Consider the following 10895-nt stretch of genomic DNA (forward strand, 5'->3'; position numbering starts at 1 on the left):
CAGCGGTTACAGAAGACGTGTCAAGAAACAAATGGAAGAAAGAATACGTGTGATAAATGCAGAATATGAAAAGATGAACAACTGCGGCATTTCTCACATCATTCTCTACTTTGCAGAGAAGATATGAGAAGAGGCAAGATGTAGGATCAGAATCTCGCAACGATAATATTTCAGCGAAATTATCAACAACACAATATAACAACGTCGCAGAACAATTTTAGGAAGAATAAAATAAATGACGTCAGCTAAGATCACGAGAAATATATGATAGTCCTGCGAAAATTAGAGAGCTTGCGAAATTAACATTTGTAAGGTTGCGAGAATGTCGCAGACCATACCCGAAAATAAAGGACAAATTAGCTGTCATCCACTATGTATTTCCTTATAAATAGTCGTTCAAGTTGTAAAGAAAAGGAGAGATCTTTTTTGAGTAAGAAACAAGTAAATAGGAGAGAGAAAGTCTAGAGCAGAGATCATTCTTGATTTCTTTATCTTTTCTTGTACGATCATTCAAAGATTGATCAATAAAATTAAGAGTGTAAACCTAAAAATGAGTTAATTCATAATGAAATCATATGAGGGGTGTAGTGTAGGATTTCCTGCAACTACAAAATTGATGATGGGATGCTCTCTTGCAGGTAAAGACTCAAAAGGATAGTGAAGTACGATCTGAGATAATTGGAACTCAAGTTGATACTTGAGAAATTGTATGTTCTTTAACTTTAGTTTCTTAGTTATTTTCGTATCAACCTTTTGGAATGGCCATGCTCATGGGGAAATGACTATTTGTTTGTCGGCCGACCAAAGGGAGGCCATCATATGATGAAAAAAGGCTTCCCTGTCCGTCACAACAAATGTCCACAGATTTTAAAATTCGTTTTTTGCTTCTCACAATTTCATGAAATTCAGTTCGAATTTTAGTTAATCAATCACAGTGATTAGAAATTTCCATCAATTACCGTCAAACAAACAGATTCACTGTTAACATTTCTTCAAAACAACCATTTAATCGATCGGAATCGATCAAATTCAGCATCGTTTTTACTATAAAAAAAACCCAGAGAAGTTCATCACAATCCCATCAAATTTCATAGAAATATTTCCAACTTCCTCACAGACAACGGTTAAAAAAATTGTTCATTCTTCCTGATTTCAATAATATACGTAGAGTTGCATCATTTTCGTACTAAATTGAAGAAATTCAACTCTGGGAAAAACAGAGCTACAGTATAATTTACAGAGATTTCGGGTATAAGAGCAAGTAAAACTGATCCGGGTTTTCACACTTTGCTTACACGTGGTCCACAGAAAAAAGCCCAGGGAATCCGAAGTTTCTCTTCTACCTGCACTTGGTGATACATCACAAATTTGGCAACACGTGACATATACCCCTAAAAAACAATTGCTGGCAGAGCCATTTCAACCCAAAATTTGAGAGCGAGAAAAAAGACCCACTCGATTCTCGTACCAAAAATTTAAAAGAAGGAAAACAAAAACCATTCATTTCCCTACCTCCAAGTGAATTCGCAAGGTTATATAGTTGCACAGTGTGTTTTCCTCATTGGAATGAAACTACAGATTTGTAATTCAACTTCCATCACTTCATTAGATAGAGGGTTCATGCAGATTGAATTATTGAAAGTAATACCTATAGCTGCCTTCAAACTGTTCGACAAAATTGCTAAGAAAGTTTTTCCTCCTCTTTCATTGCTGTAAAAGTAAGCCAAATTTCAAGTCATTATTTTTTTTATTTCTAATCATAAAACTCACACATACAAGAATAAACGAATGACACATTCAATTTGACATTTGGGCTAATTTGGAAATGTATTTAGCCAAGGTTTGCTTAGTTAGTATTTGGAACTAAAATATGCTTTTAAGTTAATGTGAGGAAATTAAAATTATGGGGGGGAAATGTTTGGTTTTGTGTTCATTTACCAATTCAAAATGCTTTGTTGCTTCAGAGATTAGTGGACATAAAGGGTAGTTACTCAAATTCTGTGCTTGGTCTTCATTGGGACGAGAAACTCAAGTAAGCTTCGAAATTTGGGTAAGTAGTATTTTTTGTTTCATTAACTTTTCATTATGCTAATGTTGGTTTTCTACATATTTGCTGTGAATGGATGGGTATGTAACATCATGGGCAGAAAATGTTTTCTCTATGTTCTCAAGTAAAGATGGAAAGTATTGAACATATTTATGCATGTAATTAACCTTTTTTCACTACCTGGTTATAAGAAGGGAACTTCCTTTGGTGGATTCAACTCGCATGTATATGGCTTGTTGAAAACTACATGAAGAAGGTACTAAACTCCACAAATTTCTTCTCTGCATCTTTAAACCATGCACTTATTTGGTTACAAGGAATCAACCAGTTAAATCAAGCTTTTTATATTTGGTTACAGGAAATTAAGGTTGGTGAGTACATACTCTCAGTCTGATTCTGGTTGATATGACCTACTATTGCAAAATGTGCCGCAAATGTAGGATACCAAATTAAGGGGTGACAGAAGTTAGAGTTGATCCAACCTTACTGATGGGGTGAGACAGTTTATACATTGTCGAATTTTACTGATTTTGTACTCGCAGTTACACTCTACGACTACGAGCATTGATGATAAATTTCTGGTGTTTGTTTTTGACAGTCTCATTAATGTCCCAGTGACATTCCAACCGCAACTAAATGAAAGTGCCCCTCTTCCTCGCGTAGTTACTGTTCATCAAGCTCAGACTAGCAGCCTCATTGATGTCCAGATACAGCTGCAAACACAACCAACCCGACGTGCACCTTCACGTGTTTTGCCACAAACGGTTGACGAAAACTTGCTTGATGTTGTGGTTGAAGAAAATTTTACTGTTGATGTACCTGTTAAGTTATTACAGACATGTGGTGTGCCATTTTCAAGTAAAGTTCTGGGGAAAAGACCGCATGAAGAAGACAATGACGTCTTACGAGCACCACTTGGAACCTTTTATGCTTCAGCATCAACTTCGAGTACAAGAAAGAAACGAAGAATGTCTCGTTCTAGACGTGTTCGTTTCACTCCTATTACTCTGCCGAAATCACCTGAGGTATGAGCTATGCTTCGGGCTTTTGATGTTGCACGTAAGAGGGCCATGCGAAATAAAAATCGTGTTATAGAACCAGTCTTACATCTCACTGCAAGTGATGCACTACGTCAGAGAAAATCATGCACATCACGTGCAATTGGGAAAAGGATTTTAGCACGCTCAATTAATACCCAACAACATAGAAGTTTGCATGGTAGATTATCGCAGTTGAGTAGAAGACCAACCCCAAATTTAAGCGCACAACATTTCAGAAAAGCTATAAATGAATTAAAGTGGGGTTGGTGTTTAGAATGCAACAGAAAGTTCCCGGACATGTCAGCAAGAGGACTTTGCAATTTCTGCAAGAAAGACAAGGATAAACACCCCGAATACTCATTGTTCAGTGCAAGGAATTTGATGAATCCAGGAAGGGTACCAATTGAGTTGTCACGATTAACAAATCTTGAGAGTTTGCTTATAGCACGTGTGCACCCAGTGATGTCAGTATATAGAGTTAAAGGACAACACTACAAATATGGGAGAAACGTCATTAATTTTGTACAAGATGTTAATGTCATTGCTAGTGTTCTTCCACACAAAACCAAAGATCTGTCTGCAGTTTTGGTTATAAAGAGGACTGGAATGAATTCAACCAAAGAGTTTGTTGTTCGGCGGGAATATGTACGGAAAACTCTATTGTGGATGGAAAATAATCATGCATATTACCATGGTATATCTATCAGTGATGGAAACATCAATGAAATACCTGAGAATGACATTCCCGATGACCTTCTGGGTATGGGTGTAAATGAAGACCAACAAAGAAACGATAGTCTCTTCGGGGAACAAAGCAATGAGGATGGGTACGATGGACCTCTGGAGTTACAAGACCAGAGTTTTCATATAAATGAGTTTGAAACTGTTGGCACAATTGGAACGATCGTACAACCAGATCAACAAAGTTGTATCATAAGAGCTTTGGAGAGCGTCGAGGCAGATCAAACCATTGTAGACATGCCGTTTGCAGGTGAGCTCAATATATCTCTCTGTTTGGTTATTAACAAACTTACCATGCTGACATGAACACATTTAACTTAATTGTATTTTTGTAGCTTGTTTACTGTATCTATCAGTTGATGTCCCAACTTCAATACCACTATAAAAAATCAAATCAGTTAACCAGATTAGTTAAACAAACATCAACCAACACATGACATACTTTTTGATCATAATTTATTAGTTAAGGAAATGCAAATACCTCTCCGACGACCAAGTAATAGAATCTTAAATAGTTTATTGAAACACACCAAATAAGGGGAAAAGGGTGTAACACAGTTTTGTGCTTTCATAATGTTTTGTATATCTTTTCTTACTAATATCAAAAGCTAATTTTGTCGATGTTCTTTAACTTTTTTTTTTTTTTTTGATCTCTGAAACTTATCATCAAGTCTTAGTATATATTGTGCTTGTTTACAAGCGAAGTTATCGATGAGTTTACAACAAAAGGTTATATCACCATGGCTTTCCCGACTCTATTTCCTTATGGTCACTACAAGAAAACATAACTTAAGCGACCAAAATCTTAGCAAGACCACAAAATTTTGGTCGCTTGAACAGTCAAGCAACTAAATTTCCGACTACCCAAAAATTTGGTTGCTTTCACCTAAGATCCACTAATTCACAGCCACTACGAGAATTATTTGCTCGCTCCATATTTTGATCAAGTAAACAAGAGCAACTACAGAAGTACTTGTGCTGGTATTTACTTAGAGGGACTAAGGACTGCCGACTAAAAAATCTATGGTCGGTTAAACCTCTATTGGCCACCAAGTTGTACTACCAGTTTAAAAGAGAGGTCAAGTTGAGCTCGACTCCAAAATCACAACATAAAATTAACGTTCTTCAATTTCAAGTCATAACTACAATTGTTTACCAGTTATCCATCATCACTTAACTACAATTGTTTGGAATAGATATAAACATGAACTTTGTTCACGGAATCAAACAGCTAGTTTCTCCCTCCTGGGGTTTTTGAGTCCCTCTGTCAATCATGGAATACCCAGTATACATATCAATCTGATTAATAGTTATCAAATCACCAAATTACCCGTATGGTCCATAATTCATGAATTCAGAACATTGAATCTATGAATCTTCTGGTGGGAAACCAAAAGTCAGGTTCAAATTATGAACCAAACAAGCAAACCCCCACATTAATTAGCTAAATAATGACTCCAAATAGCCATTATTACCTCATAAAATTCTTCGGTTCATTTTCTTACCCTCTTTCAAACGACCTTGTTAAGAATCCAGAATCCATGTGAAACAAGAAACATAAACATAAATTTAGTTTATCAGTATCGAATTAACCAAATCTGAGAGAAAACTCTTAGAGTAGTTTTGTCAAACAGGTTATAAGCGACTGTAAATGGAGATATGGAATGTCAGAAAACTAACTTGGATTGGAACCCAATTTTCAGTAGAGAAAAGCATATACAATTAAAGCCTTAATTACCAATTTACAGTAACAATCTGTCTAAGACTACGAAGTCCAGCATCATAATCTGGATTTTGGAAATTTTAATAACGTAGTGATTCGGCAGATAGCGGTATGAGAAAGAGTGGTGGAAATTGCTAAGAAGGAAAGAAAGGCCAGGGAACTTGAAGAGGAGAAGAATGGTTGTCAGAGAATTAGGTCGTAGGGTTTCGAGTTTTGAGTTTTAAAACAAGTGGGAACTTGGGTTTCAAAAAACAATTGCGCGCCAAAAAATGAACTAAAGCGCCAACTTCCCCCTAAAAATAGTTTCCCCGGAATATATTTGCACGGTATCGGCATCGGACAAGGTGGCAATCCGCGCGATTTGAGTCTCTAGACTCCCATTGGCCAGATTAAATCATACGGATCCATTTCTAATGGATTTGAGTTTTTGGTTTCCCATTAGCGAGTTTAAAATCATACGGATCCGTGTGTAATTGATTTGGTTTCCCATTGGCCAGGTTAAAACCACACGGATCTATCTCTAATTGATTCGATAGTCTTTGGCTTCCTATTGCCAGGTTAAAATCATGCAGATCTATTTCTAATTATGGATCATAGTTAGCAAATCGGGGTACGAACCGAAGTTCGGGACGACATACATACAGGTATTACACGGATTCGTATAGATCATATTCGGTCAAAAATCCGGTTAATTGTCTGTTGTTCAGCAGAAGATTTGGACTATAGACGTACGTGTATAATTCGTTTTTAAGATATGAAATCGGCTTAAGAAATTCAGCAGTGTATAAAAAATAAAAATATAAAATTTTTAGAAGAGGTGTCATGATTTGTAGTTTAAATGCATTATATATCAAATACCTTGTAGTAATAGCACCAACATATGGTTGGTCTGGTGGTTCAGGTGCTAGAATGTGAAAGTTTAAGATATTGAATTGCGTTAACCAGGTGAACGAACTAATTAGGCGAATAATTCACAATATATTCATAAACCCCATATAATACGCGTACTAGAGACAAAGTTTAAGTTATTCAGAAGTATCATTGGATCCGGTCAGTTCGGATATGCTTGCGAATCATTCGCTTATAATTCGACGATTACTAACTAGGGTACGAATCTTAGATCATGAGTATATGTACGGTTTCATATAGATTGGTAGATGACGGATGAAATTCATTTATGTCAATTGATATTCGGTTACGTTGATGATAACCAGAGAAACCGATGAATCCGGAAGAAATTGAGTAAGGCTGACTAATATCAGATAATATGACATATAAGAAATGTGAGATTGATTGGTGTTCAACTACAGTCCAGACCGAAGTTAGTTTGGAGTATGCTAGTGTTTGTAGCAGCTTAATACAGTGTGTGTTCAATCTGGACTAGGTCCCGAGGTTTTTTTGCATTTGCGGTTTCCTCGTCAACAAAATTCTGGTGTCTGTGTTATTTCTTTTCTGCATTATATTTTGTTATATAATTGAAATATCACAGGTTGTCCGTTGTTCAATCGATTAGAATATCCGACTTTTTTTGTTGTTTATTTAAATTGATTGACACTTGGATATTGGTCTTTGGTACCATCCAAGTTATCTCCTTGTATTTGATAAAGATTCGCATATTGCTATTTGCTTGAGTAAAAATCAAATCAAGTGAGAGAGATATAAACTCTTTGATTACTTTTTATATAGATTGAGTCTGACTGTCTAGTTGATTCTCTAGAAGGTATATTGGAGTTTGTCCATACAGATTGCTAAGCGAAATATTGAGTTTGGTTGTTATACCCCACATTTTCAAGGGGTTTGGAAATATACCTTTGAGGATGACTTTATTCTATTTTGTTCAATATACTAGAGATGACACGTGTTGTACGGGCACTGCTTTTACGATGGATAACATGAGAAACCGATGAAATCCTGCAGAAAATGAGTGGGTCAATATGTATTGGGTAATATTGATGGATAACAAATGAAATTAAGCGAAGCTAGATAAAAATAAATTAGGTTTGACAAAACCCACGGATCAACTTCATTTTGAATCATAGGAATCAAAGATTTTGGATTTTTTTCTCATCTCCGTCTATGTTTTCTTGGGTCACGAAATTAGGATATAAAAGGTATTTCAGGTCGCACAAAAAGGTGAAAATTACAAAAAAAAAAAAAAAAACAAGGACTATGATTCTTAAATTGTTTATCCGAACAATATAAATCCAAAACTAATTGGCAATGAGAATGATAAAAAACGATTTCGATTATTATCTTTAAAACAGAATTTCGAATAATCAGTACAAAAGGGGATGTGAATTAACCCAAAAGTTATCATCAACAAAAATATTGTCTGGATTGAATTGTAAAAATGAGAATGAATCAGTTAAATGAGATTGAATCGTAAAAAATGAGAATGGATCAATTGAATGGAAATAGATTAGAAAATGAGAAAAACTGGAAGATATCGTTATTAGCCTTCGTTCCGACGAAAATCGAAAACATTTTTAAAAGACTTTGGTCCAAAAAAATAAATTTTATTTCACTCACAAATCTGTAATGATCTAATTTGAAAATTAAATGAGCAGTTAGAATATTTATTAATTTCACACGAAAAAAATTAAACTATTTATTAAAAAAATCAATATAAATATGAAATTATCACTAATCATCTGCATATGATCAAGAAAACGCAAATCATCATATGATGCACAAAGAAAACACAAATCACTTTAAAGTGACAATCCTGATCCATATGAAAATAAATGTTATCCGACGTATATTAACTCAAACGCAAAACTAATACGGATATTAAATATACGGCTGTAATTTTCTTATCCATAGAAAGCTTATCCGCAACCCTATTTCTTTTCTGTCCACTCATTTATCAGCTCTCTTTCCCCTCTATTCTCTTTCTTTCTCTCTTCTTGCGCCTCACAATCTTCTCTTCTTCTTCTTCTTCACTTTTCTTTGTCTTAGTAGATCTCCGCCACTCACCTTCTGTCTGCGCTCTTTCTCCTCAAATCCTAAACTGAGAAAAGAGATCATAATCAAATAGATCAATCTCTTGTTCTTATGATTTGTTTCTTCAAAACTTCATCATGGTTGCTTCCAAACTTCATCATCGAAGAGTAGCATATTAAGCGATGCATGTTCATTCTCTCAAATGGGTTAAGATAAAGGTTATTTTTTCTCATTTTTTGAGGAAAAATTAGGGGTTTTGTTGGTTGAGCAGCTGTATATGTATTTATTCTGATTTTTTGTCAGATTTCAACGATGATGGTCACTGAGTTGAAATTTTGAATAAAAATGATTTGTTTCCTCGATTGTTCGAGTTCTTTATCTATTTTTTATTTTTAATAGATTTCTAAGAATTATTCTTTTGTTACTGGTTGTTTTGTGCAAGGATTTGGTCTTATTATCATCCTATTGGGTGAGACATTTGGTATTGTTTTGGGATTTGATTTGATTTTTTTTTTTAACTGTGTTGCTTCTTTTACCGACTGCCCAATGAAGATGATTTAGGTAAGTGTAATACGGTTTTCTTGTACAATTTTTATCTCTCCTTTTAGGGATATCAGTACTACAGTCAGGTGTTCGTCAAAATGTCTCTATGAATGTGATGTTTTATTTTTTTTCGATGGGCTGATTGCGTCTGTAAGCTAGTTTGGTAGATTTTTAATGATGCCAAGGATGGATCTAATTAATAGATCTTGATGCACATCTATTTTAAATTTGTTTTTGGTTGGGATGGAATCTTCCAATCCCCTTCTGTAATTTTTTGGTTTCTTAATAACTTTCTTCCTTTTGATAGATCTCGTTGTTTTGTAATTCAGTAGTGGTAAACAGTGTTGTTTCATGGATTTTTTTGTGTGAATTTCATTTATGCACTTGCTGTGAGTTTTGGGTGTTTGTAAACTTGTGAAGTATAGATTGTTTTGTTCATTTTATGATTTCATTTGTATTTCATGCGTCCATAATTTTTAATTATTTGGTTACATGAAGTTGGTCCATGTATGTTGGTACGTTTTTTGAGTCACAAAATAATATGCCCTTGTTTAGTTTTTTTCTTATTTTTTCGAATACTGATTCTTTGGTATTTGTTGCTTTGGTTCCATCATTTGAAATAACATCAGCGGCATGTCTGAAATTTGGTGTAGAAATGGCAAGCCAAGCTTCCACCACAGGAGTCAACACAAGGGATGTCAAGAATGAGATCTGTTTTCCTTGTAATCTGAGTGACGACATAAGAACTAGATTGATGCTTAAGTTTGGAATTGTCGGTGGTATGCTTAGATCTGTTGCTTCTCATTCTCACTGAAAAAAATAATGAAGGAATTTCAGTTTATTTTTACTTTATTTTACAGGATTTATGTTTTTAACTAGTAAATTGATTTGGGTATTGTTTTATTTTTGCAGACATTTCTTTTACATCCATTAACAAGAGGAAAGGAGAGTTTCAAAGACGATCAAAATCAGATTTAGAAAATAGATTGATTGAATGTTATCAAGTCGCTGCAGTATGAATCTTTTTAGTATTTTTATGTAAGTTTGTCCTGTGAACTTTGAAGAATCCTGATGTTGTAGTGTTAAAATTAGAAGTAGTTCGTTTTAAAATTAAAGTATGTTGATGATGTAATTGTAATTTATTTTGTCAAAGAGACGAGATTGTATTTTATTTAATTTTTGTAAAACAAATTGTAGATCTTTTAAAATAAAATTGTAAATTGAATCTAGTTATAATAAATTAAATTAACTTTGTATTAATTTTAATTCATTTTTTATTCATCGTCAAAATTGGCCGGCCGGAACATTCCCTCTGTTGATGAAGAATTAGAGAAACTAATTTCATACAAGTTCAAAGTCTGTACCAGCTCAAATATCTTACTTCAAAAACCCTTAAGAGACCAATTGTTTTTCAGTTTGGTTGATTGAGGCTTATGTCAACTTAACATATTACTCGCTGGGATGGTTGATCGGTGTTTCACTTGTTCTAGTATGGTTGGTCTATCTATGAACCGATAGGCGTTTCACTTGCTCCAGTATGGTTGGTCTAGCTGTAAAGCGATGGTTATTTTGCTTTCTTTAGGAAGGTCGGTCTAGTTATGAAGCGATTTTTATTTTGCTTGCTCTAGGTTGGTCGGTTTATCTATGAAGCAAGCAGCAAAGAAGACGCTACATGATAGTTGGTTGATTACTAAAGCAAGTGCCTAGCTGATCTAGACCTATAGAGATCCCACCTTTTGCAATTCAAGAGCGAGAGCCAAATTAAGTCTCTCTAAGGGTTAGAGCGACTCAATATGGGCTTTTGCAACCAAAACTGCCAGCTCGCTTAATCCAGTTTTTCTTGTAGTGGGTACTGCTG

At 34.7% G+C, this 10895-nt stretch overlaps 1 protein-coding gene across 2 annotated transcripts; it reads left to right on the forward strand.

The window, feature by feature from the left end:
- Nucleotides 1–904: 904 nt before the first annotated feature.
- LOC113313177 lies at nt 905–10299 on the forward strand. Of its 2 annotated transcripts, none has more exons than XM_026561918.1 (7): nt 905–1718; nt 1965–2050; nt 2239–2303; nt 2406–2541; nt 2646–4078; nt 9667–9816; nt 9950–10299. In XM_026561918.1, the coding sequence occupies exons 5-7, from the start codon at nt 3082–3084 to the stop codon at nt 10054–10056; spliced, it is 1254 nt and encodes a 417-aa protein (XP_026417703.1). In that variant the 5' UTR covers nt 905–1718; nt 1965–2050; nt 2239–2303; nt 2406–2541; nt 2646–3081; the 3' UTR covers nt 10057–10299. The 2 variants fall into 2 exon arrangements, with proteins under 2 accessions (XP_026417703.1, XP_026417701.1); XM_026561916.1 differs by having other exon boundaries at nt 2242–2303.
- Nucleotides 10300–10895: the final 596 nt, after the last annotated feature.

Source organism: Papaver somniferum, chromosome 9 (genome assembly GCF_003573695.1).
Source record: "Papaver somniferum cultivar HN1 chromosome 9, ASM357369v1, whole genome shotgun sequence".
Classification (NCBI taxonomy): Eukaryota; Viridiplantae; Streptophyta; class Magnoliopsida; order Ranunculales; family Papaveraceae; genus Papaver; species Papaver somniferum.